The sequence below is a fragment of the Ambystoma mexicanum genome, chromosome 5p (assembly GCF_040938575.1).
Source record: "Ambystoma mexicanum isolate Mex_15411 chromosome 5p, UKY_AmexF1_1, whole genome shotgun sequence".
NCBI lineage: Eukaryota > Metazoa > Chordata > Amphibia > Caudata > Ambystomatidae > Ambystoma > Ambystoma mexicanum.
Window position 1 is genome coordinate 1,198,523,219 of NC_090930.1, and position 24,541 is coordinate 1,198,547,759.

The 24,541-nt window shown below is 45.1% G+C and overlaps 1 protein-coding gene across 3 annotated transcripts in view; it reads right to left on the reverse strand.

Annotated features, from left to right (window-relative positions):
- PIGN (phosphatidylinositol glycan anchor biosynthesis class N) overlaps nt 1-24,541 on the reverse strand; it is a 1,975,532-nt gene that overhangs the window by 134,074 nt on the left and 1,816,917 nt on the right. For all 3 annotated transcript variants that reach the window (XM_069613664.1, XM_069613662.1, XM_069613663.1), the window contains 2 exons: nt 9,141-9,196; nt 414-489 (listed from right to left, as the gene is read on the reverse strand). In XM_069613664.1, the coding sequence (XP_069469765.1) occupies nt 414-489; nt 9,141-9,196 (132 nt within the window). The remainder of the gene's footprint in view (nt 1-413; nt 490-9,140; nt 9,197-24,541) is intronic.

Genomic DNA, 24,541 nt, shown 5'->3' on the forward strand with positions numbered 1-24,541 from the left:
CGATATTTCTGCCGGCATATTAACACATGGAACCCTGGCTAACAGGTGGATTGCTGACAGTGCTTTGTTCTCATGATGCAATTCAATAAAGAGATATGAAACAACAACAAAAAAGAAACCTTGCCATTGTGACCGATAGGATCCCTGCAATGCATTTAAGTGGTGTTTGTTAAGTTGTTCCCATTCATGAGACCATTGCTACTATAAACCCTGGTTTTCAATCATGAGTCTGATCCTTCATTCCGTACTTCGTGACACAGCACAGAAACAACTTGATACCAATTCCACAACAGTGTGTGGAAGTGTTGCCAGTAATTAAGCTTATTTGCCTCATGTCACCACAAAATATACATGTTTTCAATATTGATAAGTATGACGTTCTTATGTGACACCGTGGCAGGCTTCTCACTCACCTTCCACATCATCAGTGCTCCCATCGCAAAAGGATTGAAGACGGTCATAAAGCAATAAACAGAAGCGGGATCAAAGCTGGAGAGGAAATGGAATAAGAAAACAGAATCAGAAAAGCAACCTGCAAACCTTTTATGCAGGGTAGGTTCTGCAATAAGGCAATTACAGGGCCCCACCAGCAGGCAGCCCATACTGGCCCTATAAATATCAAATCTGGTCCTACTGCAAGGAAATGGATGGGAGGAACACAAGTCAATGGATTGCTAGCAGCGGCATTAACCCTTGCATCAGTTGTGGCTTTATCATAGTGAACATGTTTTCCTACAGAAAAGCTACTAGCCAGTTCATTCCTTTCAATCGGAAGCCACACATCCGGGCAAATATAAAACCCTGACTGCTGACATGACTAATACTACATAAAACACGTTTATAGGTAAGTAATTTGCCGCCTAATGGATTCCCCACACACAAAGCATTCCTCATCCTAGATAGATTTCCCAAGCTGAACAGAACTGGAAGATGGGAGAAGAGCAAAAAACCATTGCCCACGCGGGAGAAGAGCAAAAAACCATTGCCCACGCTAGGATACTCTGGGAAAACCAAGCGTCCTGACCAGTAAGGAAGCCAGGCAGTAGTGATTCGCAAACGTGTGCAATGAAGCTCATGCGGCTGCCTCAAAAATGTCCAAAACAGGGACAACCATCTGCAGGTCGCAGGTAGCCGCCACCTCTCCAGTGGAATGGACCTGGAGATCATCAATCACTTCCTATCTTTCAATATCATAGCACTCCGAAACGCAGAGGGCAATCCACCTTCACAGTGTCTGCTTAGTAAGAGCCCTGCATGCATGGGCTCCAGAGTAACCAATCAAGAGCTGGTCATCCTACCTGATGCCCCCTCGCCCAAGATGCAGCATAGCAGAGAATTGCTTTCGGTACGGACAGTAAAGCCTCTCCTCCATCAAAGAGGAATGAGGGTAGTGTAGAAAACAGGAAGATACATCGTCTGACAGAGATGGAAATCAGAAATAACCATTGAAAGGAAAGTCAGTCTCACCCTCAGAATCCCTTTCTCCTTAGAGAAGTCAAGGTATGGAGATTTTGAAGACAGAGCATGAGTTTACTCACTCACCTAACAGAGGGGATGGTGAGCAGGAAAATCACTATACAGGTAAGCAATCTCAAAGAAAAAGAATGCAAGCGTTCAAACAGAGCAGCCATGAGATATGTTAAAACAAGGCTAAATCCCATGAATGAACAATAAACTGGCATGGTGTAAACTGGTTCGAAAACCCATGAAGAATGTACTGCAGAACAGTGTGGATGGACAAACAATAAGCCTTGTAAAATAGTCCACCTAATCACCAAAATAGCAGCCATGTACTCTCAGTGCCAAGCTCAAGGCCCTGGCAGGCAAACAAGAGCAGGAAATCAAGACAGAAAAGGCCAGACCTCATTCTGACACAAAGCGAATCACCTGCACCACCTGCAGGCATAGATGAGCTTGGTGGCTGGTCTACTGGCAGAAAGCAGCACCCCCAGAATGTCGTCAGACAGATCCCACTCCCTATACCTATCAGGAGCCAAACGCAGTGGCGGCTGCTATGATAGGGCGGCCGGGCGCCGCCCCCCCAGAAAAAAAGAGAGAAGCTAAGAGATTCAATCAGAGAACTTCTCTGATTGAATCTCTTTTAGCCTAAGATGCTGCTGCATATCCTTTGCCAACAGTGCGGGGGCGCTGTGGCAAGGAAACAATAGTCACTAGTGTACTATGGCCGGCCCGGCAGCGGGGCGCGTCCCAATTTAGTATAATTTATTTTATAGTAGAGTGCGTGGAGCTCGTAACTCCACGCACTCTACGTAGCCCCTTTTATTAGAAGCCTGGCGGGGCGCTTCAGGGCTGGCCCCGCCAGTATTAAAATGTGCGCAAACAGCGCACTTATATTCCCTCCCCTGCCATAGATACAGTAATGTCATTGGCTGGCAAACAGCCAATGACATTACTGTATCTATGTGTATGACTGGCGGCGCAGGGTGTGTGCGTGCGCCTGCGCCGCCTTCACACCCGTCTTTCTTTCAGCCGGAGTCAACAACACACACGAGTCGACGAGTGCTGCAGCTGCACCAGGCCACCAGCCCAGCGGCGCCACGGTAAGTACCCCAGCATTGTGCGTTGTTTAACTTTCTTCTTGGGCCCGGGGACTCGGGAGTGTTGTTACACTTACTCCCCTCCCCGGGCCCAAACTATGTGGTCCACCACGCGGCCCAGGCCCAGTCAACACTGAACGACGTGTAGGCCAGGGGGCCTACACGTCGTTCAGTGTTGCTGCCGAGCCTGCTGTCAACTTGGGGCGAGCCGCCTTGGTGGTAGCGGGCTGCCCGCTACCACAAAGGCGGGAGCCGCCTGGGCCTGCTTTGTTTAGCCCCGGTCCGTGCTGTGGCCCAAGGGCCTTGCCTTGGGCCACGCCGGACCGGTACGCAAGGCCCAGGGCACTGGCAGGCGTGCGCTGGCGCTGCTAGGCCCATACTGGGCAGCGCTAGCGCACGCCTGCCTGCCAGTGCCCTGGCCTGGGCCTTGAGTACCGTCCGGCGTGGCCCAAGGCAAGACCCTTGGGCCACGGCACGGACCGGGATGTTCATCCTTGCATGAGGATGATGGCTGGAACTAGTAAGCTAGGAAAGTTTTGCGAAATGTCGCAAAGTTGTGTTTTGGAAAATGTTGGTACTGGCGGCAAACGTCTGTCTTGTCTGTGCTCTGAAGGGCTCGTCGTTATTGCTGTGGATTGGCTGCACGGCTCGTTACCGACAAACGTGTAATATAGTGGGGTTGTTTTTCTGAGCAGATGAATTATTCTAAGTACTGGCTTGGTTCTATACAGAATGTTATGGGTGGCACTGTTCTCACAGCTTCATCCATAAGCGGCTTGCTGCAGCAGTTGCCAGATAGTGTGCCATGATTTGGGGTTGGAGTTCCTTGAGACACCCCTGCACGGGCACAGAGGGGTGCCAATTTGCATGGTAACATAACCTTTCCCTCCCCTGTGAAAAGAAATGCCTCTACCAATTAATTAGCAGCATCGACTCATTCCCAGGCGCTCAAGCTGGGAATGTTCACAGACTCTCCTTCTGCGGCAGCATTGTAAGAGGAGTAACATTCTCCTCAAATGTGTGCCGATGCCGAATTCCTGTAGCAGCACAGGCTGGTCAGAGAGTGCTTGGAATATGTCCGTCTGCTCACTGGGAAGTACTGGTGAAACGCAGCCGCGGCCCGCGAGTCCCGACCCTCCCGCATCATGCTAATTGTGCCGTTTTATATTTTCGGCATTTTTTGTCGAAAAATGCCGAAAATATAAAACGGCACAATTAGCATGATGCGGGAGTGGTCGGCCGCGGCTTAGCATCACCATGGTCTCTGAATTAGCATCATTTTCACCGTCAGAGGAATCAAATGAAGGGGAAAGACGAGCTATCTGCAGGGGAGGAGGTGTGACTGGGCTGCCTGAGGTTTCAAAAATGAGATAATTTTCCCCTGAACAGGCGAGCGGAGACCTTTCTTCTCCTTAATACTATTAGCAATAACCTCGGTCACATGTTTTATTTGCAATTTCTTTTTTTTTTCTTAATTAAATTGCTGGTTGCCATAGCACATTTGCTAGCCATTCGGTCAGAACTGCATAATTGATATTTCGTACTTATGGATGGCATTTTGAATGACTTTCAGCAAAAACAAGTAATAGGCATTTACTTGCTGTAGATCGAAAAGGAAAAAGTTCCAGCATCAGGAACAGCTTCCCAATTTAGATTATTTATAAATGAAGGTGCTCCACCCCTACCATCACCGGCCCCAGCAGACCACAGTAAACCACTTTACTGCCACTTGCCGTGCTAGAATGATGCTAAGTAGTGGTAGTCTGCAGTTCAGTTTAGAAAGGGCTCGCCTCTAACAATAGAAACAATGAAAATCCCTTGTGCCTGGGATGCCGTTATCTCCCCACACTAAACAACTTTACTGAAAGGGATTATAAAGATACAAGCAGTTTTAGCAGCACGGGCCACGTGGTATGGTCTCTATCCAATCTTTCTTCAGTTTGTAAATCAACCAACCACTTTAAGCCAGAAGAATGAAAATATAATAGTGGAGGGGCAGCAGGAACGTACAAAGGTATTCTTACTAGGCTGATCGCAGGGAGCCATTCCATAAATTAGTCTAGGGCCCCATTTGCATCTGAGATATAAGAACACAATACCATCTTTATCCATGTGAGCACCTCCCAAATTAACTTCAGGTATACCATTTGCAGCATCCTTTGTCGGTTCAAATAACTCACCACATGCTTTCGCCCCAAAGGCAATTCAATGTCCATGCTTAGAAACCTCTGGTATTCAGCACTTTATAAATAACCAATTTCAATTACGCAGTCTGAAAAACAATATCGCATTATGTTATTAGTGGGGATTTATAGCGAACTTACTGGTCTATTTCGCCCACTCAATGCGCTGGATTCGGGGATCGAACCCATATTGCATTGTTGAATCACTTTTTACACCTGGGAAGACTTGTTTGCTAGGTATCTCTTTGTCTGCTGTTTGGAGCAAGAATGTGGAACACTGGATGGGCCTTTCCATTTATTGGGCAGCTTTAACTTGTAGTCCAATTGGCTGATATGTTTGATTATAACAAAAGGAAATAGGAACCGAGGAGACAACTTTTGGGAGGTTTTATCTATCGATCTATCTTTATGCATACACCATAGTACCAGCTATTCCCAATACAAGCTGCTGTAAAATACACCATCACACTTGCACACGTAAGAATAGTGTACCACCATTAATATGTAAAACCGAATGCTTTTTTCATATTTCGGTGGGTTTTTTGGACAGTAAATTGCACATTTTGTAGGCCATTTTTCCAAACATTTCGCAGGGGGAGAGCCCCCCTGCACCCCCCTTGGGGGAGTGGGCTCACGCGCTGCACGCGCTCGCTACTATATTCGCCCGGGGAAATTTACGCCCCACCAGCTTTCAAACTCACCAGCCGCCACTGGCCAAACGTGAAGAGTGTAAGGGGAAAGGCTCAGGTGGAGAAACGTATCCTCCAACTAGGGGAGCAGATCAACCCTTGCCAGAAAGCACCAAGTAGGACAGATACAGATGTCCAGATGTTCCTGATAGCAAGTCCTCCGGGGGTCAGTCTTAGGTAATCAAAACAATGGCCTACTAGAATGTCTGCAGTCTCTTGAGAACCATCGGAATGACAGGTATCAGAAGGGAAAGTACAAAGGAGAGCAAAGTTCCTCGACAATCAATGAACCTCCCAGCAAGGAGAATTTCACTGGAGGAGAACAACTCGGACTTCCTGTTGACATTTGAGTGAAAGAAATCCACCTGAAGGGCTAACCATTGGCGGGAGGGGAGATTTCATCCAGAACTTCCTGGCAGAGCTCCCTCTATTGGGAGACTGACGTTTGCCTGTTCAAGGCAAGAGCAACCACGCTCTCTGTCCCTGCAAGATGGGCCATCGACAGAGTGGCATTGTTCTCCAAATCCCAGAACTGCAGTGAGGTTGATTCCCTGCATCAGAGGCAGAGGCCTCAAATCCTCTAACCTCTTGAGGTAATGTCTTGTCACACTTGCACATCAGGGTCAGGGAACACCTGTCCCTTCACTGAAGAAAGGAAGGTAACAAGGGCCTGCCTGATGCCGAATGTTTTAGCAGATTGACACATTCCTTAGCCTCTTCAGAGGACCACAGTTTGCTCTACATTAGATTGCTGATGTGAGTGATACACACACTTCAGGGCAATCAGTTGAAGCAAGGGCTACAGAAATGGCTCTTCCCGTAGCACATTTTACAGCAGAGCCCCCAACAGTAGGTCTTGTGGTACGCTGTTAAGAGTTCTGCAACAGGTCCATCATGTCGCCCTGAAACTGAAACCACGGACAGCAAAGCAACTGCTGGAAAGACCTAATGCACAACTGGGTATTGGGTACCACAAACACGTAGACCATGCGAACGAGGAGACACAGACAGGCTGAGGCTTGGACCTGTTTCTGGCTTTAAAAGACGTGTACCATCTGCAAGAAGCACTCCACTTGATCCTTGGGAGGGATGGCTCTGACCAAACGCATGCCCAGAACTGCCCCTATGAACAGGAACAACCGGAAAGTCATTACCGGGCCCCTATGGGAGAAGCTCAACCTGGGTAGGAAATTACAGATATAATGCAGGTGGGCTGACACCAGATCTTGGGTGCAAGCTTGAATTAGGAAACCATCCATGCAGGGAAAATTGCAAACCTTATCCCTCCGAGATGTAAAGCCACCCCAGTTAACACATTGTTAGATATCCTTGGGCTTGAGGAAACGCTAGGGAGCAGGAACTTGGACTGGTAATGGGTGTGGTCATACACAAACCTCATGCACTTCCAGTGCTTTGGATGGATGGGCACATGGAAGCAAGTGCCCTAACAGACCAGTGACACCAGTCAGTAATTACATTACAAAGCCATCAGAAGCTGGGCCACAGTGACTATCTTGAACTTGTGCAAGTACAAATTCAGAAGTCATAGATCATTGATGGGAAGCAAACCCTCATCCTTTTGTAGCAAACATTAAAGTCAATACCAAATATTCCCTCTCTCTGAAGCAGGAAAAGTTCTATGGTGCTCTTCAACAGCAGTAGCTAAAATGCCCCCAGCAGGAGGCACTCGGCAAGGGGGGGGGAGGGTGTGAAGGAAGGTGATTGGATGCATGTAGGATGAAAGGAAGTGTAAGGCCCAGGCATCGAAGCTGGTGTTTTGCCACTCCCTGACATACACAGACAACCTTCCACCCATCAGAGTGGGCAAAGTTTAAATTAAAGTGGTTTTGGACCAGCGGATGCTGAGGGGACAGTGGAAGCAGCAACCTCGCCTCTCAGGCCCTCTCCGACAGTAGGCAAAGAAAGCATAGGAGCAAAAGGGACAGCCCTTGGTGATGGGGGCCGCAGGCAGTTGGACAGCTAGAACCAAAGACTTTGCCCTGGCCTTGAACCTCTTCAGGGAATAATTGACCTTTGTCCCAAACAGGTTGTCCACATCAAACAGCATATTAAGGAGGTAAGCCTGGGCACCTGGGGCAAACCGAGATGTCCACATCTAGGAATGCTGTGCAGGACCATTTCTTTACCCTTAGCATGAACCACAAAGCCTGCTGTCTCCAGACCTGACTCTAGCATGTTACATGCCACTTCCTTTCCGCCAGAGAGAAAACTCATCCTTCAGCTCCAGCATGAGGAGGTTCTCTATAGCTTCAGGGATCACACTCCACAGGGTGTGGGTGTACTTTACCAGGGCACATATGGAATTCACAACACTCAAGCCCGGGTGGCTGAAGCAAACTCCTTGCATCTCATGGCATCAACATGGTTGCTCTCCCTGTCTTGGGGTAAAGAGGGAAAAGTAGCAAACTTTGATTCCACAGTGCAAGCATGCACAAGGCTTTTAGGTGTTGGTGTGTGAACACACATCTGAAATCATGCATTTGTCAAGTTCCAGGTCCCCAGCTAGACCAGAAGCAGGTTTCACCCTTGTGTACATGACAAGGGCAGCAACCGCTGGGCTTAATGGGAGAAGTGGATCCCTTGAAGGACCCTATTAAAGGATGTCAATGAGGTCAAACTTGGCCACATGCTTCATATGTGCAGACAAGCCATTGGTCTCCGCAAGTCCTGTAAAAAGTTCCAATGAAGTAAACAAACCACTGGCATTCTGCAAGTTCTAAAAAGATCCTAATCCTGCCTTGAGAACACCTCAGGGAAGTCCTCCACCTCACCGGAGTCCAGGCCTTCAACCCATGTGCTATAGGATCAAGGTGTCACTGAGAGAACAGGACCTCTTGTGATGCACTTATTCTTCTTGTCCTTTTGGGCAGCATCTAAAAACAGCCTTCCTCTGCCTGCTTGTCCTGAATCTGATCCTTCTCGGTGGAAGCACTAATGCCAGAGACTTCAATGTTGCCCTCTGCCTGCTTTTATGGAGGAAGATGTAGAGCATGGTGACATTCTCACTGAAGGCATGTGAATGCATAGATTGGCAGGAGCCAGCACCCTCTGTGTTATGCTCCTCCCTAAGGCAGTAGAAGCCTACCTTGTCAGGGTCCAACATGGGCATCTGCCTCCAGCAATACCTGCAGGGGGTATTAGGCATGATGCAGAAAACATAAATCACAAAAAGCGAGTGGCATTCCAAAGCAGCATCCCGGGTGCAGGAAAAAAGCTACCAGGGTCAAGTGACATTGCTGCCCCGATATCAAGCCTGGCCTCATGAGTGCCCAATGGTGCCAATCAGTGCTGGCGAAGAAACACAATGTGCGTTCTGGTGGCTGAAAAAGTTTCAGCTGGCGCCAGAGAAGATTTATCTAAGATGAAGAATCTGTGAGAGGGAGGAATCCATTAGAAACAGTTTTTATCTTCTAAAGTAGAACACCACACTCCACTCCTTACTAAACCATATTGGCTGGACATCTGTGCTATTTGTAACATGAATACAGCACTGTGCTGTGAACTGTTTGCCACGCTTAATAAAAACATACTTACATAAGATAGTTTACAAGCTCTCCTTTCCATACCACGGGGAGCTAAGAATAGGTGCACTGTTTTGTTGGTCACCACACAGCCTACACTCCCCTTGCCCCATACCTCAATAGCGCCTCACCCCTCTTGGCTTGACTGCCGCTTGTCAATAGCATTACCTGTTTATCGATGCAATGTTTCCAGTTCCAAAGAATGCCGTCACAATGAAGAAAACCTGAAGGCCGGTCAAGGAAATAAAGGGCTACTCAGGAGAAAAGAGGCAGGGTGATTTGCAGTGAGTAATGGTGTTATAATTACACAGAGTAACGGCGGTATCATTACAGTAAGTGGTTATGTCAATGACCTTAAGTGAGCTCTTTAGTACAGCACATTGTGTCACACTCATCCTTTACTGACCCCTCCCCACCTTCCCTTCACAATCTGAAAAACAAAGGGGGTTCACAAAGGTAGGGCCGGTGCGATAATAGAGCACATCTCAGCAACTGACTGTCACCAGCCGAGGAGCGCCAGGGGGTGTCATTTTAACCATAAGGACATAACTAAGCACGATGTTGACGGCCAGGGGCAGGGAGAACAAGTTCATACATTTGACCTAATTCTAATCTTTAGAGGAAAGGGTAGAAGATTAGAATTATCCCTTTTTCATAGACATGGAAGATGGGCGTGTGTTCCTCGCCTTACAACTGGGAAACGTACTTAGTGTGTCTGATTGTTTAGGCACGTGTACAAAACATACCAAATGACGGCACCAGGATGGTGGCAGTAAAGGACCCGAGGAAAGTGCAGTTGCAATAAGCGTTTCATGCAATTCCTGTGACTTTTCGTGCTGTGATTGTAGGATTCATAGTAAACAAACAATTACTTTTTCCAAACATTTTTGGAAAGTAGCATGTTGGCAACATTTTTGTTTTTTTAACGAATTTGGGGTAAAATACCTAATATTGAGTAAAATAAAAAAGGTGCTGAAACACTTAGAAATGACACCCGCAAAGGACATTAAGGACATGTTTGCATAATTTACAGCACAAAGGGCCCTATTACAAGTTTGGCAGTATTTTGGTGGTAAATCGCTGAAACACCACTAAAGGGAATTACCATTACCGCCACCGGGGACCTAATCCCCTTGCTATGAGCACAGTAACCCCATTTCCCATTGAAGCGCATGCAGAGCAGCAATGGGTGAGCCTGTTCTAATTGTACTTTGCTGAGTTAGCCAGCTCTTGGGCCTCCTCAGCCTCTGTATGTTTTCCCTGCGTCTTCCCCTGTCCTCTCCTGCCTCCTCTCTTCCACCCATCCCCACTCCCACCGCCTGCCCTGCACCATGCTGAATGGCATTTCATCTGGTGACGTGTCAGGAAGAGGTACTCTTTACCAACTCCCTCAGCGCAGCCTTGCCTGTGGCAGCCGCCTAAGGGCATCTGCAAAGAGCGGCTCCTGTCCCGTTTGGCCGTGGGCACCTGACAGGCTATCCCGTAGCTACAATCAGGTAAGGTGGTATGGGTGGGGGCACAGCCATTGCTCTGCTCTATTAAAACCCGGCCACTCCTACATTACTACCACATGCTCTTAACATTGTGTTGATCAGCACTATGCTCTCTATTTTGCCTTTATGATGGCAATGTATTGCATGTAGAAAATCTGTGACGGTTAGCCAATATGCTGCACTGAAAAGAATTGTGATGGTTAGACTATGTATCGCACTTAGAAGAATTGTGAAGGTTAGCCAATATGCTGCACTTAGAAGAACTGTGAAGGTTAGACTATGTATTGCACTTAGAAGAATTCTGAAGGTTAGCTAATATGGTGCACCTAGAGGAATTGTGAAGGTTAGCCAATATGCTGCACTTAGAAGAATTGTGAAGGTTAGACTATCGGCATCCTTACAAGTTTGCCGGTTTATCAGCGGGATACCAGCAAACTGACCTACAGTCTCTGCTGCCTGATATCCCAGAATTTCAGGGATAGTACAGGTTACGGATTGCCGCTAATACCAGCATTTCTTTGCCAGAGGGGGCCTGATTAAATCAGGTAACCCCCACCAGCAAACTTGTAGTTTGCCAGTGCAGTAAAAGTGTTGGTAATGGATTTACCAGCATTTTTAACAGCACTTTTAATGCACCACCAAACTTGTAATAACCCCCTATGTATTGCACTTAGAAGAATTGTAAAGGTTAGCCAACATCTTGCACATAGAAGAATTGTGAAGGTTAGACTACGTATCGCACTTAGAAGGATTGTGTAGGTTAGCCTATGTATTTCACTTAGAAGAATTGGGAAATAGCCATAGAAGAATTGGGAAATAGCCATTATGCTACACTTAAACGAGTTGTGTAGGTTAGCCAATATGTGCTGCATTTAGAAGCATTGTGAAGGTAGCCGAGATGTTGCACTTCCAATCCAAACGCCTGTAAAAATCTCAAAAGGGCATGCTCCCAATTAGACAACATACAGGAGAAATATTCATTGGTCTGATATTAAATATATGTATTAAAGTAATTCATTGGCCTCTTGCAACCCTGGATGTGGGTTTTGTCACACAATCAATTCTGCCCCGATGCCCACGCTTCTGTGGACCAACTGTATTAGTGTCGGATGGTGAGAGCCAAAAGGACAATCTGGCCAATTGCAACTGTCCTCCTGTTCACAACCAGTGTCAAAGTGATTTCGAGTCAATCATTCAGATGGGTTTTCTAAAAAGTGACAAAAATTCAGGTTCAACAAACTCAAACAAAACAGAATTAAGAAGACAACATAAGAGGGTAAGATGAGAGCGTGAAAAAACTGATGCTTAAGAGGAGGCTCTGTTAGGGAGAATTCTCATTCAATGGCTAATTTCCCTCACCTAGTGAGTCCCTCAGCAGCTTTGCTGGATCTCTGGAGTTTATTTCCCACCTGGTAAGAGTGTACCCTTCTTTTCTCCACTCTTACTTGTATTTTGCCATGTGTATTTCATCTGTTTTTGTGATTGTGGACTCTGGAGTACACAACTTCAGTAGCCCCCTTCTTTTGTGTGTTACACAGCACCTTCAGTGCAGTGACACAGGGTTGTCTTTTAGACTTCCCACCAACGCCATTTCTGAGGCTGACTACTGTCCCCCAGAAAAGGGTAAAGTTGCCATTAACTTTACTTAGTCATTTAACCACAGATCCAGTACACCCCATCTTACATAGAGTACTGGAAAGGGTTAATCCTTAACCCTTTTTATGTGTACCCCCTAGAGCATTGTTTCGCTCTTTTAACATTTAAACTTGGCTGGTGGCAGTGGTATCTACCCAAGCTTTTCTACCGCGATTGTGGTATTGTTTTAGGCTATTATATTAGCCTCGAACTTAAACTCGCTTGACCAAATACTTTTTCTTTTGGCTCCGGTCGGGTTTATTCACCATTTCTTTTTGTTAAAGTCCTTCTTGTGTTTTACTTTGCGTGGCAAACCAGGTTTGCCTTCTTTGTTCACTGTCTTTTGGCGGGCTTCTGCCAAGAAGCCCTCCTCTAGGCGCCTGGGTGTCTAGGTGGGCTGAATGTGAGGGAAGGGTGTAGTCACTCCCTGCGCAGGGTATCCCAAGAAACCCAAGTCGCACTTTGCCATGATTGGCTGAGGTAGTTGTCCGGGCCGGACAACCCCCCTGCTGCGTGATTGACAGCCAGGCTGTGTGAATGGGGGATTTTCGCATAAAAGGCAGGTCTCTTGGGATAGAAGTCAGAGTCGCCACTGGAACTACAAGGAACCAAAGAGAAGCGGAGAAGAAGTCGACTGCTGCAACTATCCTGTCCCTGTGAAGCCCTGCTGCAGTCCTGAGCTATCTACCCTTAGACGACCAGAGAAGATCCAGTCCGGAGTCTTCTTCCCTTGAGCTTGGTGAGGATAACCAGCTCATCTTCTACAGCCAGAGGACCCTCTTCGTGGTCGAAATCGATGCACACTGCTGTAGTGGTCCGGATAGCCATCTGAAGAGCCTCTCCTGTTTTTAAGAAGCGCACCTTTTATTCACCGTCGCTGCTGCCGGCTTCATCCCTGTGTGGTGCAGACCCCTCCAGACGTCCTCCTTCGGATCGAAACTCCAGGAACCAGCGTCGTCATTCAAAAAGGTACTGTGTTCTGCTCAATCCCTTTTCTTCGCCTCCAAGGCTTGCTCTTGTCTTCCCTCCTCCTTATAACTTTTGCTTCCTATGTTGACAATATCTAAGTACTCCTGGCTACGTTGAATCGTGAACTATCCGACTGTGTGATCCTCGACAACAGGAACTCGGTAACACTTGACACTGGCCCCGGCCTATTGATTCTTGAATTTCTGTCTCAGAGTGTTCTGACCGCAAACATAAATACAACGTTTTTAAAGCTGCAGTTTTATTTCTGAGTTTTCCGGGCTCCTCCAGCCAGGAAAACTTAGAAAAAAAATGCAGCTAGTGCTTATTTTAAAAAAATAAATAAATAGCACTTACCGAGATTCAGCTGCAGCTTTCCTGCTCTGGTCTCTGGTCCCCGTCCTCCGCCTACAGCACTAATGAAGGGAAAGCCACCCAGCGGTAGCCTTTGTTTACTACAGCTGGCTGGCTTTTCCTTCATTAGTGCCGCAAAAGCAAAAGCCAGCACAGGAGGGCCTCCATTTCACAAAATGGATGCGCCCATGTGCTTGCTTTTGCGAGTTTTGAGCTTGAATAGCTCAAAATTTTACATAGGAAGTTTTAAAACGGAGAATGCTAGTATTTTTTTTTATGTTGCCTATCTATTTTTTAAATAAAAATTTTTACTAGACCATCCCTTTAAGCAATAGAGTGCATGAAGAAAGTAACAGTCAGCCCTCAGAACCAATACGAAATGTTCCTGTTTTGTAAATATCCGGCGAGCTGCAAAGTGAACCTCTTTTATTTGTCGGCTTTGCTGGTTAATTAGTGCAGAATTGGAAAAGTCATTTTGATTTGGTGGACTCATCAATCTCCACCTAAGAACCCTTACCAGCTTTTCTCTGTTCACTTCGACCATTAGATTGTAAAATGACATAGAAAATTGCATAAAGCAGTAAAGGGCTATCCCAGTATTGGTTAATCATTTTCTCTCAGACTTTAAAGAATGTACGTTTTCCTTTTAAGTTAGTTAGAATAATCCACATTTTTTTGTCAGAACCTATGGACCTTATATTACACATAGATGCTCATTTTGATGGGGGAACAGGGTTAATCGTTTCAGAATTTTCTGTTGGAGACGGAGCTTCTACCAAGAAATTATGCGCCATACAATTTTCATGCACTCTTTGACAGAGCGAAGGGAGGTGAGTAAAGTTTGTGCACGCCTCTCTCAATCGCAATATGCAGAAAATGGGCATGAATTTTTGCATGCACTGAATTTTCATGCAAACGGAGTGCTAGAATCCAGATGGAAATCAGTCTGGTGCACAGAAACATGTGCATAATTAACAATCAGTTATAAAAGTCTCAAAATAACAGTGGGAAGGATGCTTACTTGCAAGTGTAAGAGTGTGTGGTCCTCTCTGTGCTATTTACTATTCATTCTAAAATGACCTCCATAGCGTAAAGATGTGGTAAAGCAGTGAACGAGGCATGGTCAATACTATAATAAGAAAATACCTTACAGGCAAGCAACAGTCCACCAGGAAAGTTTTGAATCCAGATCTTTTCTAGCTAAAAGATCACTCAGAAAGTGTAATAGATATCCGAAGTTTTCACAGCTGAATGATGAAGCTATGTGATAAGCAATTAACATGTGGAAGTAAAAAAAAGGTTTCAGAAGTCATGTCCTCATTTAACCAAACAACACTTGGCATGAGGCAAGGTTGGACTAAAAATGGAAAAGGGTGATGTCTCTGTTCTTAGGGAAACATCTTGCAGGTTTCTTATTCCCACTGAGAGATTTACTATAAGAAACATCCAGGTCTGCTACTGAAATGTAGGCTCTATCATCGGATTCCCTTTGGAAAGAAATAACACACAAGAATATTGCTAGTTTTGCAGAACTGAACGAGAGAAAGATCAACGTTTCCTAGATGCTCAGAAAAAAGCATATGAACTACATTTATGTACACCAACTTGGAGAATGGTTTCATTTACATCATATTGATAATATGACTGGGAGAGAAGGAGGGGTGCTATGATTTCTCGTGACATACTTTAATATGACCTTTAGATACACCTACCTTTTCCTCACTTGATGTTATGTCTCTTTCTAGCCAAATTACCACTTTTTACTTGTGGTATGCCATTTAGTCTATTGCCACATGGATACTGCTCTGATTTTGTTTATTTTTCTTTAATGTCATAGTCAATATATTTTTAGGTGATGGTGATTTTAATGTGCTCATTAATGGTATATGTTCACCTCTGTTTTTGCAGTTCCAAGGTATTTAGATATTTCAGCCATTTTCTGTCCATCAGCTAATATCATCTGCCACACATATACATGCAAATATTTTAGATCTTATTGTAGATTCCCTATTAGTCATATGTTTTCAACCCATACCAATGGACTGGACTGACAATTTTTTTGTTAACTTTGAATTTACTTATGCAAAGTATTAATCAATATGGCCAGATAAAACAGTTCAAGGGTGTTTATTGAACTTCAATGGGTTGATTAAATGCCTACTTAAGCCTAAATCGAAGGATGGGAGCAGGCTACAACCATCAAACAATAATAATGCAGTCCTAGTGGAGTCTCTGTCCAAATAAAAGGGCCTATACTAATAAACCTATTGCCAATCCTTACTTAAACGATGTGTACAAAAGAAAAGTTTTCAAGAAACAATGTCAGGATAGTTGAGCAGTTGTCTTCCCTTTGCCACGTTTCCGGCATGGGACAAGGTGACACACTCGAGCTTCGCACCCACACTGGCTTCTCTGCCATGAGGATGTAGTTCAAAACATAGGTATCTGGGCCTTCGGCGCCAAAGTCTCTTTACCAATAAAAGTCTCTTATTGCAGAGTGCCTGTCGTAACAAACAAGTACCAAAGTTCCTTTCTCATAAGGATTTTCATATTCAGGTTTATTGTTCATCAGGGGTCTCCCTCAGTCGGAATTGGACCCCCTTAAACACAAGTTCACAATTGGTCTCCCTTGATCGGGCTCGGACCTTATAATCTCAAATTCTTTGCTTTCTTTTTGTTAACAAAATTCAAACACTTTCGACTGTGCCATGGATTTTTCGTAAACCATTGCAGGACCACTTTGATACACATCATCCATTAGTTCCACTTTATTGCTTTTATTTCTGACACTTCTTGGCTGGCTACATCACACAGAGACCTTCAATTGAGGACACCTGCATTGCCGGACCACTGTGTTATTTTGTCTCGTACCTTCTCTGATTCATATTAAAGTTCAAACATCTATCAGCAATTGAGTTTACTCGCGTCTTACATCACATGCATTAATATCCTTCACTCTTGCACTCTTCATACAATGTTTCCGCTTGCAACCTTGACTTCAAAGAGACCGGTCATGCATCGGTCTCCCCAACTCGCCGGCTGTGTTGATCTCTCTGGTGCTGCTTTGATCCTGAAGTCAAGGATGGTATCACGGCGGCTGCTGCTCCTCCCCGACTCGGTCAGTCATGCAGGAGTGCCCCGGCTAATTCTGACACACAATGCAGGATTCTTCAGTCTGGTTTCCTGGCCTTATGCCTTTTAATCTGAAGGTTTCTGGAAAGTAACGGTTTCTCACCGCAAAGGTCAAGGGTATCTCCCTCCTTGCTCTCCCTTCTCGGTTTGCTGCCTTTCTCCCCTCGTTCAGCTGCCATCTGGAAAACACTGTTCCTTCGTGTGCTTTACCTCGCTCAGAGTGTGCTCTCGTGCTCCGCCTTTTATCCATGTGGGGAAGCTTAATAGAAGTCAGGTGTGAGTTGTTAACAGTAATTGCTTGACTTTGCCTGACCATAGTAGTGGGGACATGTCAGGTATAATGCTCGGGTACACATCTGTTTTCTGCCAGAGCGGGCTATCTGTGTGAAGGTGTTTGTGTGGGTAAGGGGATCAGGAGGAGTTACAGTTCCCAGGTATCCTACCTGGTAGGATGGAGTAAAGGTGTTTTAGGGGGATACCACGTCTCGCCATCAGATGTCCAACTCCCTGTAAACCCTTCACCCAGGTGATCCTCCCGCACAGGTCCACCCCCAGCGTCTGTATCCAAAGGCGATGGTCGTGCCCTGGCCACCTGAGAGAGAGATCCCCAGGTACTAGCGGGTGAGACACCTTCTGGTTTCTCAAATACCCTTCCCCTATGTGATGTAGCCACATCTGTTTCACAGGGAAACCGGGAAAGGAAATCTAGGTTCCCCTGGTCTTTACCTTTTCGGTGTTCCACAGTGAAACAGTAAGGTTGCAGGTTTAAGAACCATCGCATGACTCGATGGTTAGAGTCCTTTCGTTGACTCATTCATACTAAAGATGAATGGTTGGTGAAATGTGTGAACTTCCTTCCTAGAAGATGGTATCTTAGAAGGACAATTGCCCATTTGATGGCAAGGGCCTCTAATTACAACACAGATTAGTAGTTCTCACGCGGGAAGAGTTCACAACAAGTGAATAGGATGGGGTGTTCTAATGCATTGTAAATTTGCGATAAAACTGCTCCTAATCCTGTGCGAAAGGCATCAGTTTGTAACACAAGTTCTTTTGAAAAGTTTACTCCTTTTAGAATTGGGTTCTGACACAAGGTTTGTTTTAGGTTGTTGGGACATGCATCATCCTCATCAGTCCAATGAATCTTCTGGGGTTCAGCATTCCTTAATTTGTCTGTTAACCTGGCTGTTGTGTCTGAGAAATTTGGGATAAACCTACAGTAATAACCAATCAATCCTAGGAATGCCAGAGGTCTCTTTTGGTCTTGGGGGCATCTAGGACACCTTTCACTTTTTCTTTCTGGGGCTGGACACTGCCATTCCCTACAAAGAAGCCTGCCGTTTTTCATGGCCAATTGAGCCAGCTTATATTTGGATGGATTGGCAGTTAAGCAGCTGCCTTCTCTGAGGGTTGTCATAATAGAAGAAAGATGAAAAACGTGGTCTTCCCAAGTTTTACTATAAATGACTATATCGTCAATATAGGCCCCACAGAAATCGGAATAGGGCTGTAATATCCTGTCCATAAGTCATTGGAAAGTGGCTGGGGCCCCATGCAGGCCAAAAGGGAGGACTTTGAAGTGGAATAGTTCCGGGGGTGTCGCGAAAGCTGTCTTTTCCTTATCAGGTCCATGTACTGGGACCTGCCAATTTCCCTTGGTTAAATCTAGGGTTAATAAGAATGTGGCATTTCCAGGTTTATCTATTAATTCATCGTTGCGCAGCATAGGATAGGCAGCGAAGGCATAGATGGCGTTGACCTGCCTGAAGTCTATGCAAAACCTTAGTTACCAACACAATAGGGGGGGCCATGGACTTGAAGAGGGAGTGATAATGTTTGCCTTCAGCAATTATTTCACTTCCTCAACGATTATTTGTTTTCAGGCTTCTGGGAGTCTGTATGGTTTCAAATGGACCAATTTCCCCTCTCGAGTTCTGATATAATTATAAGTACCATGTACTCTCCCTGGTTTCTCGCAGAATACATAAGGCAGTGCCATGACAAGATAATTTAAATCTTTTTTCTGTCTAGATAGTTCTTGGGGAATACGCTCAGAATTGTCTATCTCCTCCGGTACCAGACAAGACAATATCGAGGCGGTGGTAGCGGAAGGATTTTCTTTCCACTCCTTCAAGCAATTTACATGGTAAAGGTGGGTCTTGTGCTTCCTATCAGGTTGGGCTATTTTATAGGTACAGGTCTCTGTTTGCTCTAGTACCTTGTATGGCCTATGCCACTTTGAGACAAGTTTATTTTTAGGGGTAGGTACCTTTTGTCCTTCAGAAAAAGATCTTAAATTCAACTTCTTTTCATAGGTGGACTTCTGTTGGGCTTGATATTTTTCCATGTGAGTGTGGACTAGATTCCGAACGAGTTTCATGTGCTCTCGCAATCGGGTAGCTGTTTGTGAGAGGGGAATAGGTGCCTCTTCGCTCTCTTCCCAGGTCTCCCGGAGCATGTCTAAGACATATTTTGGTTCTCTACTGTAAAGTAGTTCAAAAGTAGAGAATCCGGTGGATGCCTGAGGGGTCTTTCTTACTGCAAACAGGGCCCTGGGGATCATGCAATCCCAGTCCTTCCCATCCTCATCTAATAATTTTCTCAAAATCATTTTAAGGGTTTGTTAAATCTCTCTACCAATCCATCCGTTTGGGTGTGGTACACTGAGGGTCTTAAGGTGGATGCATGGGGGGTCTTTCTTACTGCAAACAGGGCCCTGGGGATCATGCAATCCCAGTCCTTCCCATCCTTATCTACTAATTTTCTCAAAATCATTTTAAGGGTTTGTTAAATCTCTCTACCAATCTGTCCGTTTGGGTGTGGTAAACTGAGGTTCTTAAGGTGGTAATGTGTAGTAATTCCTTGACATCACCCATGAGTTTACTCATGAAATTGGATCCCTAATCTGTTAGAATTTCCTTGGGAAAACCAACTCTAGAAAATAATGGTAGTAGGTGTTTTAGGATTTGTTGCGTTGTACTGTTCCGCATGGGGAAATCCTCTGGGTACCAGGTAGCGTAATCAATGATTACGAGAACATATTTATTACACAGTCTAGGGGTCTTCAACGGTCCAATGATATCCATCCTAATTCGTGAGAAAGGGACTTCTATTATTGGTAAGGGGTTTAGAGGGGCAGGTAAGGGAATGTGTGCGCTAGTTTTCTGGCATATTTCACATGTCTGAATGAAGTTCTTTATGTCAGCATGGATACCTGGCCAGTAGAATTTCCGACTGATTTGAGCTTGGATTTTAGATTGTCCGAAATGTCTCCCTGTCAAATGAGAATGTGCAATTTCGAGCACGATCTTATGATGGGTTTTAGGGATTACTGAGTTTTACTAAGGCCTTCACTGGAGGTTTCCTTTCTATATAGTAATCCCTGTTTCAGGACGAAAAAGGGGCTCCCCTTTTCTAGTCCTTCCCCTAAGGAATCACTTGTAAGAAAGCCTCTGCAAGTGCTGGATCATTTATCTGGGCGAAGGCTAGATCGGAAAGGATGGTAGGTGGTTCTTCCCCCTTTGTCTCAGTGCTAGGTGTTTCATCAGTCTCTGCAAAGCCAAGGGTACCTCTCTCCGTTTCTTCTGGTTCACTTTCTTTTTTCTCAAGAATTCGTTGTGCAACTTTGTCCCCACAGTGTATTTCAAATGGAGTTTTGCCATGGTTCTGTAAGAGAAACGCTATGTCTCCCCGGAAGTCTGGATCTATGACGCCTGCTAGGACATCTAGACCAAACTTCCAACCCAGATTTTGGGGCCAATCATATATAACAACCCACAGGGGGTATTAGGACTAAGTCTGTGCGAATCATCCCTCTTTTCCCTGGAGGGATAGTATCTTCTCTGCTGCTACAAATATCAAAGCCTATGGATTCTTTTGTTGTGGTAGATCAGTGGCTCTGTGACTAACTTTCTGAAATTTTAAGGTCCACCAATTTGTCTCAATTGAGTAGCATCCCACTCCTCACACCAAATGGAACGAAGGCATGGTATCAAACATTGAAGACAGACACAAGTGATCACAGTTCAAGGGTGTTTATTGAACTTCAATGGGTTTATTGAACACCTAGCTAACCCCAAATCTAAGGATGGGAGCAACCTACGACCATCAAATAATTAATAATGCAATCCTAGTAGAGTCTCTGTCAAAAGAAAAGGGCCTATACTAATAAACCTATTGCCAATCCTTAATTGTAAATACAAATGGTGTGGGAAAACGATGTATGCAAAAGAGAAGTGTTCAAGAAACAATATGTCAGGATAGTTGAGCAGTTGGCTTCCCTTCCCCATGTTTTCAGCACGGGACAAGGTGGCACACTCGAGCTTGGCACACACTGTGGCTTCTCTGCCATGAGCATGCAGTTCAAACAATAGGTATCTGGGCCTTCTGCGTCAAAGTCTTTCCCAATAAAAGTCTCTTATTGCAGAGTGCCTGGAGTAACAAACAAGCACCAAAGTTCCTTTCTCATCAGGATTTTCATATTCACAAGTTCTTGGGTTTATTGTTCACCACGGGTCTCCATCAGTTGGGCTCGGACCCCCTTAAACACAGGTTCACAATTGGCCTCCCTCAATCGGGCTTGGACCTTATAATCTCACTTTCTTTGCTTTCTTTTTGTTGATAAAAATTCAAAGACTTTCGACTGTGTGATGGATTTTTCTTAAACAGTCACAGGACCACTTCGATTCACTTCATCCATTAGTTTGACTTTATTGCTTTTGTTTCTGCCACTTCTTGGCTGGGTACATCACACAGAGACTTTTGATTGAACACACCCGCATTGCCGGACCACTCTTCTCCAATTCATATTAAAGGTCAAACATCCATCTGCAATTGAGCTTTACTCGTTTCTTTTATCATACGCGTTTATATTCTTCGCTCTTCTGTTCTTCATACAATATTGCTTCTTGCAACCTTGACTTCAACACAGACCGGTCTTGCATTGGTCTCCCCAACTCACCGGATGCGTTGATCTAAGGATTCTTCAGTCTGGTTTCCTGATCTAACGCCTTAATCTGAAGTTTTCTGGAAAGGACCAGTTTCTCGCTTGAAAGGTCAAGGGTATCTCCCTCTTGCTCTCCCTTCTCGGTTTGCCGCCTTTCTCCCCTCGTTTAGCTGCCATCTGGAAAATGCTGTTCCGTGGTGTGCTTTGCCTCGCTAGAGTGTACTCTCATGCTCTGCCGTTTATCCGTGTGGGGAAGCTTAATAGAAGTCAGGTGTGAGTTGTTAATAGTAATTGCCTGATTTTGCCTGACCATAGTAGTGGGGACATGTCAGGTATAATGCTCGGGTATCAGTCTGTTTTCTCACAGAGCGCGCTGTCTCTGTGAAAGTGTTCACATAGGGAAGGGGGTGAAGGGGTTACAGTTCCCAGGTATCCTAACGGTGTAAAGGTGTTATCGGGGGTGGGGATTACCGTGTCTCGCCATCAGGTGTCCTACTTCCACAAGACCCGTCACACTGAGGTGATCCTCCCCCCGCACTGGTCCACCCCCAGGGTCTGGATCCAAAGGCGATGGCTGTGCCCTGGCCACCTGAGAGAGTGATCCCCAGGGACTAGCGGGTGAGACACCTTCTGGTTTCTCACACTAAGAAGCAGAATTGTCCACAGGTTTCTGAATAAAAATTGATTTATATCTTCTCCACTGTCCCTTTTTCTACTAACAGGACAATATATCAACTGCACCGTGTAATACTGCAGCGTATCCTGTAAAATAAATCGAAAGGGGGTTTGTGGCATTTAATTCAGGGCATGAGGCACATTAATCAAATTGTAGAGGTGGAGTTTCCTTTAGTTCCGAATCCTGCGACAATTGTATGCAGTATTCCCCCAGAGGCATGATATTTCACAGTGATTCCATGAAAAATGTGTTTTTCTCAATCCCGTTGCACAAGGATTCCCAAGATCTTATGTCATTTACGGTCCTGAAAAGCACACGTTTACCCCAAGGGTACTGTGAGTCTCTGTCGATCTTTAATAGGGTCCTGCAAATGGACCTATGCAAGATTGATCTGCCAAGCATTGTGCTACAGTACATAGATGATATTTTAGTCTGTAGCACAACAGAAGGGGAGTGCAGAAAAGACTCTATTCAATTAATGATTATTCTAGCAACAAAGGATACAAAGTGGATAAGGAGAAATTGCAATATTGTCAGGAAGAGGTGTTATAAATAGATCAGTTAATTTCGCATGAGGGAAACATGTTACACCTGAAAGAGCTGAGGCAAATATGAAAATGTCAAAACCGCTCAAAATAAAGCAAATGTAATAGTTTCTGGGACTGTGTAGGTATGTAAGGGCATGGGTATTTGACTATAGTTCATATACGAGACCCATTTGCAGGCTCTGAAAAAAGCACAGGTGAATAAGGAAAAAATTGAATGACTGAGGAAATGGAGGAAGGGTTTGATGAATTGAAAAAAGCAATTTGCACAGCTCCAGTTTTAGGAATTCCCAATTATTCTAAGGAATTCTACCTTTGTCACACACAAATGGAACAGTTATGACAGCAGTACTCACACAGAGAACCACATTAGGATACAAACCCTTAGCATATTATAGTGGGATTTTAGACCCAGTTATGAGAGGACATTTCCTTGCGAACAATCGCTGGCAGCAGCCACGTTCGCTATTGAGAAGTCCACAAGCATAGTGATGGGGTGTTCTATGACTTTATTTACTGAGCATGCATTATTTGCTGTTTTGGAGAAACCTAAGGGTACATTGACGTCTCAAGAGCTTCTGCTTATGAGGTAGTTATATCGAATCCAGCTATCAAAATAGTCAGGTGTAGAATAGTGAATAGTGCCATATTTGTAGCTGAACCATTGGCAGCGGATGAGCAAGTGCATGATTGCTCTAACTATGAGGAATTCTATGATGAGATCCCGAGGGTAAAGGAGAATGCTCTAGCAACGGGGAGGTTCTCTTTATTGACAGGTCTTTGAAAATCAATCAAACTGATGGAGAAAGACATTCAGGTTCAGCTGTGGTAAGGCACAGAGCTAACGAGGAATTTGAAGTTGTAGCAAGTGAGAGACTACCGTCTAATTTTTCAGCACAGGCTGCAGAATTGGTGGCAATTATTGTCGTGTTCGAGAATCACTCAGGGCAGAAAGTGACGGTGTACAGTGACTCCACCTACGTGACGTCAAACATGCACACAGGGCTAGCAGGTTAGAAAAGGAGGGGCTACCGCCAAGCGGACGGCACTCCAGTGCAACATGCAGCATTACTGGACAGGCTTATCAAGGCACTACAACTCCCAGTAGACATCACAATAGTTAAGTGTGCAGCACATACTAAGAGAACTGACTTTATTTCACGTGGAAACCAAGCTGCAGACAAAGAGGCCAAAAAGGTTGCATATTCATCTGATATTTCCAGTTTTCATACTTCTGATGTAAAAGAAAATAATTGTCAAAATTATGGTTGTGAATGAAGGGTTTAATCATTTGTCAAGAACGCAATTGATGGAACTTCAAGGTGGAGCTCCACAGGAAGAAAATGAGCTATGGCCACCGAGGGGGTGTTCTCTATCCCCTTCTGAAGCATTGTGGCGACAGGACAGCACTGGTAAACCGGTGATGCCTGTAGCCTTATTAAGGAGGGTGGCGTTAGAACAGCTACACTACCCTGCGCATGTAACTAAGGAAAGCCCTGCAGCATCTATCGCGGAGGACTGGTTCGTACTGAACCTGTTAGAACACGTTGCTTTTTATGAAGTAAATTGCATCGTATGTCAAAAGTTTACTGCTGGGCACACACTGCGAACAGTCAGAGGAGTGATTCCTCGACCAAATGATCCTTGCATTTACATATTGATTATGTTGACATGCTGCAAGTATGAAATGGATTCTGGTATATGATAGTGGTAGTGTGCCCCTTTTCGAGATGGATTGAAGCTGGTCTGTGCACACATCCTGATGCCACTTGCGCTGCAAAGTTTTTAGTTTGAGAAGTACTTCCTAGATGGGGAGAATGGGA